The 22,585-nt window shown below is 45.3% G+C and overlaps 1 protein-coding gene across 1 annotated transcript in view; it reads left to right on the top strand.

Annotated features, from left to right (window-relative positions):
• GTF3C3 (general transcription factor IIIC subunit 3) overlaps positions 1–20,729 on the top strand; it is a 44,638-nt gene extending 23,909 nt beyond the window's left edge. The window contains exons 11-19 of the mRNA XM_083161045.1: positions 5–176; positions 2,192–2,394; positions 5,041–5,142; positions 9,233–9,368; positions 12,312–12,549; positions 13,936–14,126; positions 16,575–16,699; positions 18,007–18,159; positions 20,541–20,729. Of these exons, the coding sequence (XP_083017171.1) occupies positions 5–176; positions 2,192–2,394; positions 5,041–5,142; positions 9,233–9,368; positions 12,312–12,549; positions 13,936–14,126; positions 16,575–16,699; positions 18,007–18,159; positions 20,541–20,663 (1,443 nt within the window). The 3' untranslated portion in view covers positions 20,664–20,729. The remainder of the gene's footprint in view (positions 1–4; positions 177–2,191; positions 2,395–5,040; positions 5,143–9,232; positions 9,369–12,311; positions 12,550–13,935; positions 14,127–16,574; positions 16,700–18,006; positions 18,160–20,540) is intronic.
• The last annotated feature ends 1,856 nt before the right edge of the window (positions 20,730–22,585 follow it).

Genomic DNA, 22,585 nt, shown 5'->3' with positions numbered 1-22,585 from the left:
ATAGCCCATGTTGACATCCTTAATGGAGCAGAATCCGGAAGAAATGGGGGATTTGTATTTGGATGTGGCAGAAGCTTTTCTTGACGTTGGAGAATATAACTCTGCGCTGCCACTCCTTAGTGCGCTGGTGTGCTCTGAGAAATATAATCTGGCTGTTGTTTGGCTACGACATGCAGGTAAGAGCTATTGACTGGCAGGAAGCCAGCATTTTGGGGGCGGGAGCCTGCTGTTTTGTAGGTGTATGAAAACCTCCTGCGTGACCTGGCATCTTTGATAAAGGGTTGTGACGTCCACAGTGACCACTTCCTGTCTGTCTCAGTCGCAGATTAGTGGTAGCCACAGGACATACTCACAATTACACAGACACTAATATGGACAAGGGTTTGGGTGCCTGACCATTACACCACCACGAACTGTATACTTTAATATGGAGTTGGTACCCCTTTTACCGCTTGCACTCTTCTTGGAACGTTTCCCACAAGATTTTGCCGTTTCTCTGGGAGTTTTTGGCCATTTATTCTGTAGAGAATTTCTGAGGTCAGGCACGGATGTTGGATGAGAAGGCCCGGCTCGCAGTTTCTGTTAGAGTTCATTTCTAAGGTGCTTGATGCGGTTGAGGTTAGGGCCCTGTCCGGTTCAGTCAAGTTCTTCCACACCAAAATCACCATACCATATCTTTATAGCCCTTGGTTTGTGTACTGGGAAACAGTCATGTTGGAATAGAGAAGAGCGTTCCCCAAAATTGTTGCCACAAAGTTGGAAGCATGGCATTCAAAAATCAAATTATTTCGGTATGCTGAAGCATTAATATTGCCCTTCACCGGATAAGAGGCCTAGCCCAAACCCTGAAAAACAGACCCGTACCATTATTCCTCCTCCACCAAACCTCACAGTTGGCTTAATGCAGTCAGGCAGGTAAAGATGTTCTCTCGGCATCTGCCAAACCCAGACTCGCTATTTCATACCTATTCTGATTTTGTGGTACAATAGGAAAGTTTTGTTGTAAATTCCTTGATTTAGGTAATCGTATAATTAATTAATTAATTAATTATTACTGTTCGCAGATATTTTTTTTTTTTCTGGTGCATTTAAAGTGGCAATGCTCTCCTGATCCCCGTGCTTTCTGTAATGGTTATGGTTGCTAAATAATAATACTGAATCACTGGATAGTTTCTGCTGCCACTACAATAGGTGGATGGAAAATTACTTTGATGGAGGTATTATGGGATGAATGTAAAATGGCGGCCTTTCATATTGAAAAAAGAAGTGGGGTTGATATATTGACAGTCTGCCTTTTACCTACGTCGAATCCGATATTTTAAAAACATTACTTGGTTTTTGACACGCCAAATATTGTGAAAGGTAACCTGTGTGTAACTTAAGGGGGTCTCGTCCCTCGCATTACCAGACATATGTCACAGAGTGATCAGTCTATTATGAATTTAGCCCCACCCCTTTTTCCTTTCTTTCCTCTTTTCCTTCCTTCCGTCTTTCTTTCCTTTCTTCTAAAAAACAAAAATTCCTCACGCCTTCAATCACATTACAATTGTGTACAGATTTTGACTTTGGTGTTACAGATACTGATATTGTAATTATATGGAATTTTAGTTTTGTATTTTCTGACCCTTTGAGTGGCAACATCTCTGTGAGAGATGTACAAAATATCCACTAAAAAGGCCAACGTCGCTCACATTTGTTATATAAATGAAAGAGTAGTTTTAAAAGGAATAATGTCGGGCGCGCACCTGGTGTGTATTTGTAGGTGCAGAGGGATATGTAAATGCAGAGGTGCAGAGGGATATGCACCTACAAATACACACCAAGTGAGCGCCCAACATTATTCCTTTTAAAACTACTTATTCTCTGAGATTTGACTACTCAATCGAGCTGCTCCCACAGACATAGTGATTACAGCGCCATAACCAAATCCATCTATACATATAAATGAAAGAAAAAAATATTGTGTATGAAAGAAGAACTATATTATATTTCCTATAGAAGGTGAACATTACCATAGTCATTATGGTGAATAAAAAAATGTATTTTTCAGTTTTCACACCTATTTTGACAAATTCACTTGGCACTCAAAGGGGTAAGCTGTTAAAATAAAAATAAAAAAATCACATGGAAAAAAAAAACCTGTTTTCAGGATCTGAATGTTTCCTTACAGAATGTTTAACTCATGTTACAGATTGTTTAAAGGCCCTGGGACACATGGAAAGTGCCGCAGAGAGTTACTGTAAGGTGGTGGATATGGCTCCGCTGCACTTAGATGCCAGGATCTCCCTCTCTACACTTCAGCAGCAGCTTGGCCACCCAGAAAAGGCATTGGAGGCTTTGGAACCGATGTATGATCCAGACACATTGGCGCAGGATGCCAATGCTGCCCAACAAGTAGGTAAACCAAATGATGTGGTTATGAACCAAAACAAAATATCAATACTTTAATCTATTAAATAATCTAATTCGTCCATTTATAGCAAGTGCTGTGAGGTCTGAAGGGGAGGCGCTGCCGCACCTCTGCTTTACTGGCGGCCTGACTTCCAGACAGTGGCGTAACAATAGCCCCGTGGTGGCGGGGAGATGCTTTGTAAGTATGCGCTCCAGGGGGGGCTGCAAGGCTATTGTTACGCCACTGCCGCTTGCTGGGACCTGCCGCGTCTGTGGCCGGAACTCGCAGAGGCGGCCTTCTCTAGCATCCTTAAAAATTAGGGGCAGCCATTTTGTGAGGGTTCGTCTTCATTAGCAGCATGAGCCAGGAGGGGTGCTGGGACAGCAGGCCAGATCTGTGGGTCCCTGCCACAGAAGTGGCATGCAGAAGGGTAAGGTAGGTAGGTGGGTGGGGGGGGGTTAACTTTACTGTTGGGGAGGGGGCTGACGAAATTTTCACCGGGGGAGTGCAAATCAAGTCATTACACTACTGCTTCCAGATATGATTAGCAGAAGGAGTCAAAGGTTTGTCTAAATGTGATGCACCTCAAAAAATGGACACTTATAAAATGTAACTTTTAATAGTTTGTTAAAACTGCGAAAAATACACAAAACAAACAATACAAACAAGTGAGATAGTGCAAGTTAAAATGACCCGTGTGGAGATTCCGTGTGTCCTATCGTATGCTCATTTTATTCTATGGTTATTATCCAACTTCTTAACCAGGGATTCTCAGGGTATTATATCTGATTCCTAGAGTAAAGCTGGGTACACATATATACAATCCCTGTTTTCTTGCGACCGTTCGACCGACCATAGGCGCAACAAATAACAGCCGATACGCGAGTACACACCTGTACAATTTTTTACTTGCGACGTCCGATGTACTCCCGTCCAAACAGCCACAAGTAAAAGATTGTACCAGCCGGCAGGGACTATGGACAGATATGGCAAACTGAGTCGCATACCCCATCTTTATAGCAGCCGGCAGGGTGACTATGGACAGATGCGGTATGCGACTACCAGTCAGTTTGCCATATCTTTATAGCAGTTTGCCGTATATGTCCACATGCCCATAAACATGTGGACATATACGGCAAACTGCTATAAAGATATGGCAAACTGACTGGGTAGTCGCATACCGCATCTGTTCATAGAGAGGTGAACGCTTCTTGTGCTGTAGGAGAGATCATGCAGCTATGGAACGCACATGGGTGTTCCAGCTTTGGCAGTATAGTCACAAGGACGGGCAGCATATTGATCGAACGTGCGTACACACTGCACTTTTGTTCCGATATGGGCCCGTGCTGTCGGATGAAAATTAAACCGCAAAGAACCTTCGACCGACTGAGTATGGATGGACAAGACCTTTTTATCCTGTTTATCGATCGTACAGAGGGAGTCGGGACAGCGTACACACCTATACAATTGAACGGCCGTCCGACCCAGTACGGAAGAACGGCCCAACGATTGTATAGATGTGTACCCAGGTTAAGTAGCTTTCTAAGGACAAACCGAACACCCCCCCCCCCCCGGGTTACTGTTGGCAAACCCCCCCCCCCGGTTACTGTTGGCAACAATTAGTTATATCAGTTTTAGCTTTTTCTACAAACAAATAGATAGATTGTAACCTAGCACCACACTAGTTGCTGAAAGCCTCTTGATTTTATTTATTCATTGTCCTACTGTATATATGTTTTTTTGGTACTTGTTTCCTAGCACGGCGCCACTAATTTTAATTGTATGCAATCGAGTCACAAAAATTGGGTCATTTGCATCACATGCAACCAAATCGCATGCGATCGACCCGACCGACCTGATTTTTTTACATTGGAACCAATGTTAAATGCCCCCCAGACCCCATTTTTCATTGTATGCCCCCCCCCCCCATTGTTAACGGCACGCCACGATCAACGTCAACCCGAAGCAGCGCGCCCATGAGGGGCGGCGGTACGCGTCCTCCGACCTTTTCATACCCCCACTATCCACGTCGGCGTGGAGTTGATCTTATATAGTGTGGCGAGCGTAGCGAGCAGACGCGCATTACTTCAGACGTATTACGCGTCCCCCTCGCGTGGCTCGCTGCACTCGCCACGCTTCGGGCTCGCTGCGCTCCCCACGCTTCGGGCTCGCTGCGCTCGCCACACTATAGAAAATCAACCCTCTGCTGTACGCCACTCTCCCTACACAAGGGATGAGAGTTAATCAGCACACTCAGCTATCTTCTTCCAGCGGAGTTTACAATCCATAGTCCCCATCACATATACTCACACGCGCGCTAGGGTTAGTCTTTTTTGTATGGAGCCAATTACTCAGTACACGGTATGTGTGCGTTGTAGGATACAGTGTTGATCCCTACTACACCGACCTTGCTACCCAATGTTTGCAGCCACCTTACCCATCCGCTTCCACTAGGGGAGCCAATCCTGGCTCAGTTTTCAGTCCCCAGATTAGGTATTTTGTGTAGTCTTGGTGCAGCCTATGTCGAGGTGATTATTACTGTGCTATCCTGTGCCTGTATGAAAGACAATGATCAGAAACGCTTAATAATATAATTATTTACACAACATTAGCGCATTTAAGTATTGAAATGTTATTTTTACTTCCAGGAACTTAAACTTTTACTCCATCGGTCAACCCTACTTTTCTCTCAGGGGAAGATGTACCATTATGTGGATACTTTACTCACCATGCTCGCCATGCTCCTGAAAGTAAGTGCGCGTTTCATTGTACTTATCCATAGTTTTTTTTTATACAGGTTGGGTCTCCCTTATCCGTGTATTCCAAAAACCAAAATATTTCGAAAACCTATGTTTTTCAGAATATTTCTGAGGTGTTGTTTTTTTGTGGTGGGGGTTTCTCCCCCGCTCCTGTTTTCATACTTATGGGGGGGGTTTCCCGCCCCGCCCTGCCCGCCCGCCCTCTGTTTCATACTTACCTCGTCACCTGATGTCCATGGCAGCCTTCAGGATCCTCTTCAGCGACTTCTCCAGCCCAGGGGTGCATTGCGCAAGTGCAGTGCACCCCTTGGACCGGAGATGCCGCTGAAGAGGCTCCTGAAGGATGTCGGGGGACCAATCGGGGCACCACCAGGGGACCGGGTAAGTATGGAAAAAATATTCCAAAATCGGGAAAAATCCCTTATCCAAAATATATACCAAAAGTATATTCAGCTCAAAAGAATAAATAATTAATTGTGAATTAGCGATTAATAAAACTACCACAGCATCAACAAATGAATATGCTGCTCCCAGAAATTCAATACCAACATGAAAAAACTAGACAAAAGTGAGAGCGCTCTGTATTGATCTGTAAATAATTTAATCGGAATAATAATCAATTTATAGACACTGAAAAGACACAATTATGACATTTACAATAATTGTAAATGTCATAATTGTGTCTTTTTAATGTCTTTAAATTGATTATTACATCGATTTAAATCATTTACAGGTCAATACAGTGCGCTCTCACTTTTGTCTAGCCTTATCCAAAATGCTTGTGGTCCGGAGCATTTCGGATAAGGGATACTTAAACCTGTATTGTATTTATTTACTTCTTTAAGTAGGCCTGAAAAGAATGGAACATTGACATACAATTTTTAACACCTACACAAGAGGGAGTTGCTCATACTAACAAGATCTTACACTCTAGCTGGGGGAAATTAAATTCGATCTCCGTTGAATTGTAACTGATTTGTCAGTCTGGTGTTTAAAAATATATATTTTTTTCGCAGTTCCATCAATTCACAATTCTGTGTTGAAAGGGAGGGGAGGGAAAGGTGGGTGGATGGAGGAAAGGTAGGGGAGCGAAAGGTGGGCTGAGCCCCCATAGCAAGAGGCCTTTATGTAAAGGTATGTGTCTATATAAAACATGTGCTATGAAATGCTGAGTGGTTGGGGTCATGTTTGTTTTGGCATAAAAGAAACGTATAACCAGAGGTATGTATTTATGTATTTCTGCAGATGTATAATTATTAACTAACAAGGAATATTTAATTGCCTTAATCTCAATTATTTATGAGAGATTTATTCCTGGGCACTTTAGCAGATATTACCTTACAATTATTGGGACCTAATGAGGAATTGATTTGTTTCCGAATTGTCTGTACAGTGTGTGGGTGATTTTTACGACTAAAACAGATGTGTTCGTAAAAAGGCTGAACATGGTCTCACCATAGCCTGTCGATATTGCATTTGTGTGTGTGTGTGAGGTATTAGGATTTACAAGCTAACAAAATATAAGGTGCTGATTGTGAACAGATGTCTTACCCATGCTGGTGTATATACATCCAGGCAGCGCGCTGCGGAGCTTTCCCCAGTAGAGAATTTCATTTGTTGCAGCTTGGCCAAATGCTGCAGTGCCTGTTCGTTTTACTAAGGAATGGATGTATCACTGTCGTGTGAAATTTCCAGTTTCTAGTACATATTCTAGACTATTCTTTACATTCAGCAAAATATTTCCAGGATCAGACCCTTCTCACCCAGGATGCTACAAAGACCCTCATCCACTCACTTGTTATATCCAGATTGGACTACTGTAATTTTCTACTCTCTGGTCTTCCTGTAAAACACCTCTCTCCAATCCGATCTATCCTCAATGCTGCTGCCCGGCTCATCATCCTCTCCAGACTTATTACAGTATGTCCACCTCCCCTCTCTTACGAGCCCTGCACTGGCTCCGCTTCCCCTTCAGAATACAGTTCAAGCTCCTCACACTCACTTACTAAGCCGTCACCCAATCCTCTCCCACCTACATAACTGACCTTGTCTCTCTTTACACTCCATCTCCCCTCTCTGCTCCACAAAGGCACACCGCCTCTCCTGCAAACTGGTCACTGCCTCCCATTCCCGCCTCCAGGACTTTGGCCGTTGTGTTCCTTATCTCTGGAATTCTCTACCCCTCCTTATCAGACTTGCCACCTCCCTACAAAACTTTTAAACGGGCTCTCAATACCCCACTTCTTCATTAAATCTAACCAGTTCTCATCCTATCCCTCTGTTTATGCTCACTTATATCCCTGCTGTGTCACCCCAGTCTGTCTGCCCCTCCCCCTTTAGAATGCAAGCTCTAACGAGCAGGGCCCTCTCTCCTCATGTGCTTTTCTTAGAATATATCTCTGCCACTGTTATAATTGCGTCAGTGTCCGCTGCTGCAACTGTTTTTCTATTTACCATGTACCTGTCCTAATTTCCATTTGTACTGTAAATCACAATTTTCTTGTTTTGATCATCTATGTATTGTCAGGCGCTGCGGAACCCTTGTGGCACCATATAAATCAACAATAATAATAAATAATAATAATATTCTTGAACTGTTCTAGGTGATGTGTTCACTTACCTCTTACAGTAAGCGATAGTGTCTGCGCTGGTGTGTCTCTTCACTGGTGTCACAGCGTTTTCTGTAAGCCGCAGGCAAAGCATTGTGTGTATAGCACATTAGGCATTGGTGCGTAGTATTTGGAATCCAGAAGACTCGTAAAGGGAACGTCTAGTTTCTTGCCTGTTTCATTGAAACTCCTTATTTGGTTTCATCCCAGAAAAGTCCATTCATATTCTGGGTAAAGCTGGCCATACATCTACAGATCGATTGTCAGATCTGGCTGGTTGGAACAAAATCCTGGTAACTGATGAGAGCAAATGACAGTTGACCATTTGCTTTGAAATGGTGGTAAATTGCCAAAAATGGTCATTCAGATATTACCAGGATTTTGTTCCAACCAGCCCAATCTGACAATCGATCTGTAGATGTACGGCCACCTTAAGTTCACAAGAAGGCAATCGTAAAATAAAAAAGTAGAGGGAAGAAAATAGCCCGACCGGGGGAGATGAAGAGAAGAAAAACTCAGAAAAAGAGGTGGTTTGTCCTCAAAGGGATGTGCGGATTGTTTTTCCTTTTTAAATGGTTTACGGTATCCCTTTAGTGTTACATCTTGGGGTCGTAGGTTGCATAGTGATATAATGTTGCAAGATAGTGTTTCTTTAGTGGTGGCATTCTGAAATAATTATAAATTAGAACTATGAGCTACACAACACAAATAGAATTTAAAATAGATAATGGGAGACGGTCAAAAGACCCAAGTTGAAAGACGAAATATATATACAGGTCGGATCTCCCTTATCTGTATGTTCCAAAAACCAAAATATTTCGAAAACCGTGTTTTTTTCAGAATATTTTAGGGGTAGTTTTTTTGTTTTTGTTTCCCACTGCCCTTTTTTTTCATACTTAAATCGTCCCCCGATGTCCACGACCGCTTCCGGGATCCTCTTCAGCAGCATCTCCGGTCTGAGGAGCGCATTGGGTGTGCAATGCACCCCTGGGACCAGAGATGCCACTGAAGAAGATCCTGAAGGACACCGTGGATGTCGGGGGATCTTCGGGGCACCACCAGGGGACTGGGTAAGTATGGGGGAAAAAATATATTTAAAAACCTGAAAAAATCCCTTTTCCAAAATGCTCATGGTCCCGAGCATTTTGGATAAAGGGATACTCAACCTCTATATACATTTTCTATTACCGCCAGGTAATCGTGTACTGTAGTTTATATTTTCTAGTACGTATATGTGGTTATTTACACTTGTGAAAATGATGTCCAGCAGCCTCCCTGTGTATGATTTCTCTCTATCCATCCCTTGTCTGCATTTGTATGTTCTGAATTTGGGTCTTCATTTGAAAGGATGAGGTTTGTGGTCTGGAAAGGTTACAATAATATCAACCGTACAGTCAACCATTGGTGTCATCATCTAAATGTCAGTTATGACCAGTAATCCTGTTGTGATGTTTCATCCTTGTGGTTTTTAGATTGCGATGAATCGCGCACAGGTCTGTTTGATTTCCAGTTCAAAATCTGGGGAGAGACATTTGTATCTGATTAAAGTCTCTAGGGATAAAATATCGGACAGCGATGAACAGGAGACAGCGAATTCTGATGCAAAAGGTAAGCGGCATCATTAACAAGGTGATTGTCCTATCCAACACAACCTTTATAGCTTTTTATAAATCCTGCTATTGGTGCGCTCGGCACACTATTTATTTTTCCACCGTGCCGTAGTGGACGGTCGGGCATGAAATACCGCCCGTCGGCTCAAAACACGCGAAACTCATGCCGATCTTGTGACTGTCGACCTTTTGACCTAATGCTTGTCTCGTCCTTCCAACCCTGTCAACCTTACCCATGTCAACACTTTTCATTTGTTGTCCTAAATCCTGTCGACCATCAGTTGTTGACCCGATGCATGTTGACAGTAATAGGGCCGACTTAATGAGGTATAGAATTTGATTTACCCATCTTTGGTGAAGTACAGATATCCTTATAGACTATTGGGGTCTATTGAAGTTTGGGATCCACAGCTATTGCATATAAGTTAGAAGGGTTTCCGGTCCCTGGGTCAACATTGTCTAAGTAGACGGTCACTAGGTCGACCACTGTCGGTTGATAGAGACTTGGTTGACATACCTTAATTTGACATTGACAGATGGTCGACATGAGTTTTTTCATGGTTTTGTTGTTTAAACAGACTTTGGGGCGAGCCCGAAGCATGGGGAGAGGGGCGAGCCCGGAGCATGGGGAGGGGGGCGAGCCCGGAGCATGGGGAGAGGGGCGAGCCCTGAGCATGGGGAGAGGGGCGAGCCCTGAGCATGGGGAGAGGGGCGAGCCCTGAGCATGGGGAGAGGGGCGAGCCCTGAGCATGGGGAGAGGGGCGAGCCCTGAGCATGGGGAGAGGGGCGAGCCCTGAGCATGGGGAGAGGGGCGAGCCCTGAGCATGGGGAGAGGGGCGAGCCCTGAGCATGGGGAGAGGGGCGAGCCCTGAGCATGGGGAGAGGGGCGAGCCCTGAGCATGGGGAGAGGGGCGAGCCCTGAGCATGGGGAGAGGGGCGAGCCCTGAGCATGGGGAGAGGGGCGAGCCCTGAGCATGGGGAGAGGGGCGAGCCCTGAGCATGGGGAGAGGGGCGAGCCCGGAGCATGGGGAGAGGGGCGAGCCCGGAGCATGGGGAGAGGGGCGAGCCCTGAGCATGGGGAGAGGGGCGAGCCCGGAGCATGGGGAGAGGGGCGAGCCCGGAGCATGGGGAGAGGGGCGAGCCCTGAGCATGGGGAGAGGGGCGAGCCCGGAGCATGGGGAGAGGGGCGAGCCCGGAGCATGGGGAGAGGGGCGAGCCCGGAGCATGGGGAGAGGGGCGAGCCCGGAGCATGGGGAGAGGGGCGAGCCCGGAGCATGGGGAGAGGGGCGAGCCCGGAGCATGGGGAGAGGGGCGAGCCCGGAGCATGGGGAGAGGGGCGAGCCCGGAGCATGGGGAGAGGGGCGAGCCCGGAGCATGGGGAGAGGGGCGAGCCCGGAGCATGGGGAGAGGGGCGAGCCCGGAGCATGGGGAGAGGGGCGAGCCCGGAGCATGGCGAGAGGGGCGAGCCCGGAGCATGGCGAGAGGGGCGAGCCCGGAGCATGGCGAGAGGGGCGAGCCCGAAGCATGGGGAGAGGGGCGAGCCCGGAGCATGGGGAGAGGGGCGAGCCCGGAGCATGGCGAGAGGGGCGAGCCCGGAGCATGGCGAGAGGGGCGAGCCCGGAGCATGGCGAGAGGGGCGAGCCCGAAGCATGGCCGTGTCAACCATGCCCGAAGCATGGCCGTGTCAACCATGCCCGAAGCATGGCCGTGTCAACCATGCCCAGGTCGACATTAAGCTTGTGTCGACCCTTTTTATGTGTCAACCTAGTCACTGTTGATCATGAATTGTTGGCCTAGTGACTGTCGACCCCCTATGCCATAAAAGTTAGTAGATCTCTAGACTAAGGTCAATGGTGCTCTGTTTAAAATATTTTCTAAAAAAATACAAATAAATAAAAATCCCTAGAACCATATAAAAAATGAGTATTACTGTTCTATTGATTGCAGTCATGTTTACATTGTAACACGCGTGTTTTCAGTGTAGACTGTGATACTGTACTGTGTGTGGGTTTTACTTCCGTGAACAGAGCAGAGTGGATGGTTTTTACAGTCTCCAAGTAGCAGATTCTACAGATATTTATCGAAGTACCATAATGAGACTTTTGGAAGTGCACCATTATTGTTAGATTACATCTGACAATGAGACGTTTATTATATAGTGCAGGAGGAGCATTGGCTGCTTCTGTTCTCCCACAGAGGCACATTTCCTACATACAAATGGGCTGTTAAACTGTTTTATACTGACAATAGCACTGGCTCATTCTAATGCCAAAGGGTTGTTTCTGAGATCTATATCTAGAGCCTCTTCATAAAATGAAAGCAAATCTCTCATTGATCCAAACTGCTGTTAGTGGTAAAGGACATGAATTGTTTATCTGCGCATACGTTTTTGTAAATCTTTCCCCATTTAAATCTAAGCCATCGTTACCTACATTGTGATGGCCCCCATACACTATGATTTTATTTATTACCAGCTTTACTGAGCATATTTGGTCATTCACATCAGTCACTGGAACCAGCGGAGCTTACAATCTACAGTATATTCCCTACCACAAGCGCGCAGAAGAAGCCTGGAGAGGAGACACTTCTTGGCATTTCAAAGACCAGGCCCAATCATCTTGTCATTAGATTAGGCCCCGCCCCCAGCATAGGGATACACCGGCGATTCTTGGGTCTGCGGTTAGGCTTCAGAGCTAAATGATGTGATAGCCGGTGAGTAACCTACAATCCTGCCCGCGTCACTAGGACACGGGCAGCATGTGGGAGAGCCGCCGCCTACTCTTCTGGTGGTGCTGGGACTACCCCAAACATTGTGAGCCTCCTGCAGCTTCTGGGAGAGTCGGCAAGTATAGTCTAAGCAGAATAGCTGTTTTTTTCATGAAGTTGAGTAGTCTCATGCACGTATGTTTTACTTACAAGTTATGTGTGTCTTCTTCCACAGCCATTTTTGCTATTCTTACCAGTGTACTGACCAAGGATGATTGGTGGACTCTTCTTTTAAAGGCAATTTACGCCTTATGTGACCTGGCGCGGTATAAAGAGGGGGAGCTGCTCGTAGACTCTTCTTTGGAATATTATTCGTTTTACGATGACCGCCAAAAAAGGAAAGAACTGGAGTATTTTGGACTTTCCACAGCGATTCTTGACAAGAACTTTAGGAAAGCATACAATTATATAAGGTACATGTTTATACTAAAGAACTTCGATTTTGGATCATTAATCATATATTCCTCATTGCACAGAACGGTATGTTCTGTTAACTCATCTTATTACGGTAAGGCATTAGTGGTTGCTTGGGACCTTTCCACCATCATTTTGGAAACTATTATTTAAAGAGTCATTGTGGATTTGACACATTTACAGTTTGATTCTGTGGAACTTCGGACAAGTATTAGAACAGCGGCCTTGCTCCGTGGGTGATCTGAATTACCCGATTTCTGCAGCTTTTATTTTCTGATTTATGATCCAACAACTTTGATTGGTGGCAACTGAATTATTGCTTAATTTATTTCAACACATACGCAGACACACACACACATACACACACACATACACAGGTATATACACGCACACATACAGTAAACTGTCTGACTATCCTCTAAGTCACAGGTTTTCAAAGTCGGTCCTCCGGACCCCACACAGCGCATGTTTTGCAGGTCTCCTCACAGAATCAAGTGAAATAATTACCCCCACCTGTGGATCTTTTAAAATGTGTCAGTTAGTAATAAGTGCACCTGTGCACCTGCCGGGGGACCTGGAAAATGTGAACCGGAAGGGGACCCGGGCACGAGACACTCGCGCGTCCCCTTCCGACACAGCTCCCTGCCGCCTCTCCGGACCACCCCCTAACCCTGCCCATCTCCCTGAAGCGGAGATGGGCAGGGTTCCCGTCCCCCGCCGCTGGAAAACTGTGCGTGTGTGAGACGCTCGTGACTCCTAGTCAGATGGAGCGCCTCTCCGCCGGCGGGGACATTTTGGCAATCCCCGGCACTGGCTGAGAGGCGCTCAATCTGTGTGCATTATCCAAATATTGGCCCAATCTGCTGATAATATACAACTTAAGGAGCCTATACACGGTCCGTTGTGTACGGCTCCGTTCTGTACTATGCGATGCGCGCTCCCGCGCATCACATAGTACGGTACAAAAAGTGTGCTGCATACTTTTTGTACTAGGTACACATCGGATCGGATCGCAGTGCATGCACACTGCATGCACTAGGGATGCGATCTGATGTGTACTATTTAAGTCCCAAACGGTTCCGTTAAACGGACCGTGTATGGGCTGCTTTAGGTTAATAACTACATAATGTGTACCGATCTTAAGCTTGTTAAAGGACAATTCAGTCATCTTTCTTTCAATTTTTTGTTTTTGTTTTTTTTTTACCAGAAATGTCCTCATAATAGAGAATAATAGCTTGCGTGTTCCTGCAGAGTGGAAATTCAGTGTCAGATATTACAATGTCTGGCAAGTTATATGACGACTTGTACTGGTTATGTTTGCAGTCTGGTGTAATGTTACTATAAGTTTTAGGTGTCGCTGTAATCACTATGACTTCCTTTCCCAGAATAATGTTGATGGAAAATGTGAACAAACCTCAACTCTGGAACATCTTCAATCAAGTTACAATGCATTCCCAGGATGTGAGACATCATCGCTTCTGCCTGAGACTGATGCTCAAAAATCCTGACAACCTGGCTCTGTGCGTACTTAGCGGTCACAATGCATTCGTGTCTGGAAGCTTTAAACATGCTCTTGGTAAATAAATATTTTATTTGTCCAACAAATCGCAGAATTTAGTGTCTAAATTTTTTTTTTTTTTATACTGTAGTTTCAATGAGAGATTGAAGAATATGCTTCAGTTTTACATTATCATAAAACTTTTTCAATATTTTGGGTGACATCAAATATGTCCTATAATCTACAGTAAATATACATGTTCTGAACTGTTCTAGAAAAGCAGTTGTGCAATTATTCTATTATTATAAAAGACTGTGTACCTTTAGAATGTAAGCTCTCTCGAGCAGGGCTCTCTTCCCTCATGTGCTTTTCCCACCTCTTATTTAAACCCTCTTTGATGGCACCAAGTCCTGCAGTTTTCTGCAGGATACTTATGTCAGTGTCCCCTGCTGATGCAGCTATGGTTATGTGCCCTGTACTTGTCCACTATAGTATACAGCTGTAAGTCACTATCTCCTGGGTTATATACTCTGTAATAGGGCACTGCAGATCCCTTGTTCTCTGCCCCCTGATACTTATGTCGGTGCCACTTGCTGATGCAGCTATGGCTATGGGTACTTGTGTATTTTGGTGGCGCCCGATTTCAGCATCGTTCGATGAACGCATCGCATGCCATGTACCCGATGGCATGCAATGCGATTTTTGCCCCCTATACGATGAAAAATTGTATAAGCACCCTAAAGGGTGCTTTTGAGCACCCTAATGGGTGCTTACAATGTTAAATGCACCCCCACGCCACCCCCCCACTATAAACGTGAACCCGAAGCGTGGCGAGCGCAGCGAGCCCGCGAGGGGCGGTGGTATGTGTCCTACGACCTTTTCATATCCCCACTATCCACGTCGGCGTGGAGTTGAGAATAGAAAGTGTTGCGAGCGGACGCGGATACCTTCACAGGTCGCCACACTTTCTATTCTCAACTCCACGCCGACGTGGATAGTGGGGATATGAAAAGGTCGTAGGACACATACCACCGCCCCTCGCGGGCTCGCTGCGCTCGCCACGCTTCGGGTTCACGTTTATAGTGGGGGGGTGGCGTGGGGGTGCATTTAACATTGTAAGCACCCATTAGGGTGCTTATACAATGTTTAATCGCATCGTATCGTATGGCATTGTATGCCATGTACAATGGCATACAATTTGAAAATTGTATGCCATCGTACACTATGGCACGATATCGCGTCCCATCGCATACGTTATGGTATGTGATGCGATGGGCGCCGCCAAAATACACAAGTACCTGGCTATGTGCCCTGTACTTGTCCTCTATTGTATTTAGCTGTAAGTCACTGTCTCCTGGGTTATATACTGTGTAATAGGGCGCTGCGGATCCCTTGTTCTCTGGCCCCTGATACTTATGTCAGTGTCCTCTGCTGATGCAGTTATGGTTATGTGCCCTGTACTTGTCCTTTATTGTATGCAGCTATAAGTCACTGCCTCCTGGGTTATATACTCTGTAATAGGGCACTGCGGTTCTCTTGTTCTCTGCCCCCTGATACTTATGTCAGTGCCCCCTGCTGATGCAGCTATGGTTATGTGCCCTGTACGTGTCCTCTATTGTATACAGCTGTAAGTCACTGTTTTGCTTATTTATGTATTCTGTAATTGGACGAATCCCTCATAGCACCATATAAATAGAGGATGATGATAATAATAATGAACAAAGCGTATACTAACTTGGCAGTTGCTTAAGGACCCTGTGGCCAATAACGCCCCACCCCAAAAGTTGAACGATGTGGTTACAGATCAGGGCTGTCATCATTTGTGGACTATCAAGAGGCCTATCCACTGTGGAAGATTGATGGCTGGCTGTAATCTGGGGCAGCAGGTGGCATGTCAGAGGTGTATATATGCATTCATGGAGAGTGTGAAAATGCACAATGTCAGGATCTGTGATGTCATAAATGGGGCCTCTTTGAGCACATGCATGATGAATGGAAGGGGGCTTCCTGATGTGTCATTCCCCAGCCTCACGATTCCTAATGAAAGCTCTGCCACAGATGCTATAGCCCCCGCCCTGATCAGAACAGCTGCCACCGATTGCACACCCCAAATTCCTCACCAAACATATCAGGCATGTCAATACCACCCCTTTCTTCCAACTGCAACAAACAGTTGAGCCGCTAACGCATGCACGCACGCACCCAGGAATTAATACTGAATCACTGTTATCGTCTTTCTAAACACTTTCTCAATTAGATTTTGTCTTAAAATAACTGCTCTCAATTGATTGGTCGTTGACATTTAGGGTCCTTTTAAATGAATGTTCCCATTAAATCACTGTTTAGAACTGCCTTTTAATTTCTCTTTCTGCAATTGTGACTACTCTGATTTATACTTCTGTGACCCCCATGCCATTTTTAGGGTATGCTTAGCATTACTGCACCCCAAGTTGTGATTGTCCTAGCACTGTTCATTGTTATTATTGTGTAATTATAGTCACTTCCTTTTTTCCCATTGTTCTGTAGCTCAATATGTCCAGGCCTTTCGGATGAAATCTGACGATCCCATGCACTGTCTTTGTATTGGATTAACGTTTGTTCATATGGCATCACAGAAATTTGTGTTAAAAAGACACGCTCTGCTAGTACAGGTACTGAACAGATATCGGGACTGTTAATTCACTGGTTTGGGGACGAATTATACAATGTTTAACACATTTGCTGCTAAAGACAAGTGAGACTCATCCTAACATGTACAGGCATTCATCTGGGGGGGGACGGGGGGACTAAAGGGGTGTACACACGGAGCAATCCTTCTAAGCGATTTTGACTACATAGTCAAATTGGGATACAGTCGTATTGTCGACCACACTTGAGTCGACAGTCATTAGGTCGAAACCGTTGGGTCGACAGGTGGGAAGGTCGACGGGTATCTAGGTTGACCATAGGGGAAGGTCAACAGGTGTCTACATCGACATAGGACAAGGTCGACGTGTTTAGGTCGTCATAGGGTTAGGTCAGGACAGAAGGTCGACATGGTTTTTTTTAAATGTATTTTGAGCCGACATGTGCCGACAGGCGGTATTTCATGCCCAACAATCCACTAGGGAAGAATAAAATAGCGTGCCCGAAGCATTGCGAGCGATGTGAGGGGCTGCGGTTGACTTCCTACTGTGTCCATGTTGACTGTGTCGACATTCGGGTAAAAAAAACCATGTCGACCTAGATACCCGTCGACCTTCCCACCTGTTGACCCAACGGTGTCGCCCTAATGACTGTCGACCTTAGTGTGGTCGATAAAACGATCCACACGCGTCAAAATTGCTTAGAAGTTTAGTAAAAAGTGCTGTCAAGGTTAGAAAAATCGTCCTATAATATCGCTTACTAAAAACTAGTTGCCAGGCAAGAATATTGTTAACTAGATCGCTGGCTGTCTAGTCAAGATTGCTGGTATTCACTGCTGAGGGAGATATTCACTAGGAGATCTGAAATTAAAAACCAACCCAGTATGTTAATTCTAGTATAGTCAAAATCCAAAAAAGTTCCATGTTACCGGATGTGTTCGAAAATGACAGGTGCTTGTTGGTTGGTACTTTATCTCTACTTTATCACTTTTCAGGGCTTAGTACAACTTGCCTAGGGATGCCAATCTCGGGATCAGGATTGGCTGGATCCTGGTATTTTGGTCATTTTGGGCCGGGATTTCAATCCCAGGATTGGCATCTCCAATCCCGGGATTTTGGGATTGAAATACACATGCAACAAAGCTTCTTGCTGACTTCTATTATAATGAATTAATGTTTTTCTCATTTGCAGTAATGATTACATTAGGCCGTTTATAATAAACCTACTCAGATTATTTGGTATTTTAATGTTATAAATACATAGTAGCATTGTTCTCTAGTTGCCCTTTCATTACTTCTATTTCTGTTTATACAATATACTGTTTGTGTTTTAGGGGTTTTCATTCTTGAATCGATATCTTGACCTACGCGGCCCTTGCCAGGAGACCTACTACAACATTGGACGCGCCCTGCACCAAATGGGGCTAACTCACCTTACCATACAGTATTACCAGCAAGCCTTGGAGCTGCCACCTCTCCAGTTAGAGGTACAGTGTATGCCACAATAATATAAATGCTGTCTAATGCTGCTCTCACACAGCAAAACCTGCTTAGACCAGGTATTTAAAACGTTTTTTAAAACGGGTCAGAGGAAGTTTAACCCCTTTCACACCGCATGTAAATACCTGGTCTAAAGCAGGATTGCGGTGTGAAAGCGGTAAAATTCACTGCCCCCCCCCCACCCCCCCGACCTGCGCCTGATGCTGCTCTCTCTGCTCCGGGCAGTGAGGGTGCTGCTGGGAGCTCCGGGCATCATCCTGTGTGTGACGCTCCGGGTTGTGCCAGTCTGCACTCCGGGAGCCTGACTACCTGCTCTGGCACTACTCACCATGGGAGCTGAGCTGCTGGGACAGGGAAGACAGCCACTCGCAGCCCAGCGGCTCGCCCATCCCCACTCACCTCCCCGCAGGCGGTAGATCCAGTCCGATCCCAGGGACCCACCCCACCTGCGCCTGATGATGCTGCTCTCTCTTCTGTGCGCTGGGCGCAGTGCTGCTGAATGCTCCGGGTGCTGCTGGGAGCTCCAGGCATCTGATAGGGGTGTGCCAGTCTGCACTCCGTGAGCCTGGCTGCCAGCTCTGGCACTACTCACCACGGGAGCTGAGCTGCAGGTACACGGGGGGGGATTACCGTTTCAGACACCCAAAAAAGGTCTAAAACGGGTAGGACTCTGCTTTTTTACCGTTTCCAAAAAACTTGTTTTTGGAAATGGTAAAATCACTCTGCACCTTTCAGACCGCGCATATAACCGTTTTAAAATGGTAAAAAATCGGCGAAATACCGGTTTTTTTTGTGCGGTCTGAAAGGGGTATAATTGTTTCTCAAAAATCAATTTCTGAAGGCATATCTAGTGCTCATTAGACAGGTGACAGTGGGGGTTATTACGTTGTTTTTGGGGGTTCTGCCATACACATTGCACAAATGACATACTACAACAAGCGAAACAATTATTACTACAAATCCATGGTAACATCTTGGAAAAATGTTACATCTGCTAATAAATTACAGAACACTATGGGGGTATTCAGTCCCGGGTCACGACTGTCGGTCCGGCGCAACAGCCGTGACCCTGTCCCGTTTTTTCATTCTGTACGACTGCAGATCGCCAGGCGCGATTCAATGTCCCACCTGCCGATCGGCGAAAAGGGGGCGTGTCCGCGTAAATTGTCATTATTCGGGCGCGATCGCGACAATTCACGGCTGAAATCGACAAAACGGGCCTGACCACTTTTAAAGTCGTGCCAGTTCTGTCGGTCTGCTTCTTCAATGCTGTCGGTAAAGACCGCTTTGAATAGGCGGTCGCCGCTATTTTTCCCTGTCCCAGATAGCGGCTGGGATTAAATACCCCCATATAGATTTAATAGTACTTCAGTTTTTAGACCAGTTTTTTGTGTTGAGTACATGACATCCCTTAAGATTAAGTTTATATTTTTATATTGGTGTTGTATGAAAAGTCTACATTTAGAATTTCGACACGGACTAAACATTGTGAATGTCTATAGTTGACCGTGAGTAGCGGTCTTCACTAAACAGGGCTGCCTTCGGAGGAGTACCAATGTCCATCTTTCAAATGAACCTGCTTGTGATAATTGGGCTGCAACCTTCTTATTCACAGGCATTAGCAGATGTCCGCCGGTGAATGAAGTGGTCATGTGGGGGCAGGGGGGGGGGGGGGGGGCTGGCTCTCTTTCATACGTACTGTCTGATGTCACCTAATCCTAACCACAATGTTAACATTATTTAAAGTTGACATTCTGTCATTGTTGAAATGTTGAATGTCACTGTACAGTGTCATATTCCCCTATAGCTTTTTGACTTGATATTTTTTTATCTGTGGAATTCTGCTTCCTGTGTCCTAATTCCCAATCTAATTTGGTGACATTTTGTTACAGATGGCTCTGACCAAAACAAATACTTTCCGTTAGTTTAAAGTATCACCTTTTATGTGGTACAGATAGAGCCGCCTTCATTCAGCGGGGGTCTGACAGCCAACTGCCGGAAGGGGACGCGCGCGCATGAGACGCCGGTCCTCGACGATTGCTGCCGCCTCCCTGCACCCCCCGCCCGGTAACCCTGCTCATCTCCCTGAAGCAGAGATGGGCAGGGTTCATGTCCCCCGCCGCCCGGTAACTAGGATGTCTCTTTGCCTGTGATCGTCAGCGGGGGCATTCTGGCGAACCCTGGGAGGTGCTCCATTCATATCTTAAATACCTTTCGCCAGCTCTTACCCCATCACATGTAGCCCAGGAAGAGTGGGAAACACAACAACGCTCTGTAATCCCAAAAAAGAGAGATGTATTGTAAAAGAAAGTCAATTTGCTTTAAAAATAAATGTGAATAACCAATTTATTATTTTACTTTTTCTTAGGGGATCGACGAGGACCAAGTGGACCTTCGCAGAGAGATTGCCTTCAATCTATCTCTCATTTACCAGAGCAGTGGCAACATAGAAATGGCTCGCCGGCTTCTGTATACTTATTGTGTCATATAATGAAGGATGTTGGAATGTCTTTTTTTATTTGTACAGTATTAAAATAAATACATGCTATTTAAAGTACATCTGTCAGTGCGTGCGCCTAGAGAGAACGATCATATCCTTTCAGACTTCATGAGAAGACGACAAGAAATTGGGTAATGACTACAGGTGCCTGTAGGTGGTTCAGTAATGGAGGTTAAGGAAGTTTTAGCATCAAGATGATAGACTTCCATAGTCTTTCTATTGTCAGTAGGCTTTATCATACACAGCCATTTTAGGTTTACCAATATTTGGGAAACTAGTTTAGAAGTTTAGTCTTATTTTATTTATTTTTAGCTTTTTGTATTTTATAAAGGGTTTTAATACACGGATCATAAAAGTGGTAAAAAGTTTTTGAGTGTTGTCTTAGGGCAGTATTCAATGTGAAAAATTCTCCGTGCATGGCAAGAGATTTTTTCTCTCGCCATGCACTCGCCCTGTTCCGGAGGGCTCGCTGCCACTCCTGCTCCCACTATTCAATGTGGTTAAGACTCGCCGCCACTCGTGGCGAGTCTTAACCCCTGCAGCGGACGAGCGTCCGCGGCAGGGAGCTGGCAGGGAGCCGGGGGACGGTGGCAGCCAGGGAGATTAAAAGTCTCCCTGGCTGCCCCAGAACATATGTTGGAGGGGAGGTTGGCTCCCCGGGACCCAGGCAGCACAAGCTGCCCCCCCTATAGCCAGCGGGGAACCCAGTATTCACTGCACCCGACGTGCATATGTAATGATCGGATGCAGTGAATATATGAATATCTAATGAGCGGCTTGAGAGCTCCGGCCCCCTGCTGGCTGCTCTGTGTAAAAAATAAAATAAATTTTTTTTTTTTTTAAATTAAATATATATTCATGTGCTATAAGCACATGAATAAAAATAACATGCCCCTTCACAGAAAAAAAATCCTGATTTTTTTACACCAAAATTAAAAAAAAAAAAACTTTTAGTTTAAAAGTTCACATTCCACTTCTCCATGAAAAGATGGAGAATTTCTACACGGAGAGACACGGCGAAAATCACTTAAAAAGACGGCGAAAATATCACATTGAATAGGGTGGTTCACTTTTGGAGAGCAAAATGCTCCTTCCAACGCGAAAACAGCACAAACTCGCCATAAAACAAGGCAAATTTTTCTCATTGAATACTGGCCCAATTCTGGGGTATTTTTGGTGGGTGGATAGATCGTTAGTTTGAGGTCTAGTTATAAACAAATTACTATAGAGTTTGTATAGGAGCATTTAGGTAGGGCAAATGCTATTACATACTGTTATAATGTACATAAATGCGAAATGGCTTTAGCATAGGACATTAATGAAATGCTTGGGGACCAGGAAAGTCTTGAGTCTATTTTTGGAAGAGTCTAGAGTGGAGTCCTCTCCAACTGTACAGGAAAGGGTTCCATAGAGTCAGAGCCGCATGGCTAAATGAAAATAGGGAGATTCTAGTTACCGCTAATAGTCCTTCATCACAGTAATCGGGTGAGACCGCAAGGGATCAGAAGCGGCTTCAAGTGCCCTGCGCATTGGTCATGTAGGGTTTTGAAAGTAAGCCGATCTTTAACCCTTTGAGTGCCAACATCTCTGTGATAGATGTGCAAAATATCGGCTAAAAATACCAGCGTCGCTCACATTTGTTATATAAATTCAAGTAAGAAATGTGTAAAAAAAGATTGTTTCCTATATAAGGTTAACATCACAGGTCATTGACTGTATGATGAATAAAAATGTTTGCTTGTCAATTTTCCCGCCAATTTTGACAAATTCACTTGGCACTCAAAGGGTTAAAAAGGTTTTGCCAGCTTAGACGCCAGTGGAGGGTGGTAGAGAATGGGTGTAATGTGGCTGGAACATGGTTGGTTGGTTAGTAATCTGGCAGCTGCATTTTTTATCATCGGGACCGGTATGAT

The sequence above is a fragment of the Crinia signifera genome, chromosome 9 (assembly GCF_055691185.1).
Source record: "Crinia signifera chromosome 9, ASM5569118v1, whole genome shotgun sequence".
Lineage (NCBI taxonomy): Eukaryota > Metazoa > Chordata > Amphibia > Anura > Myobatrachidae > Crinia > Crinia signifera.
The sequence above is the reverse complement of the archived record's forward strand: the minus strand, read 5'-3'. Positions and strand labels throughout refer to the sequence as shown.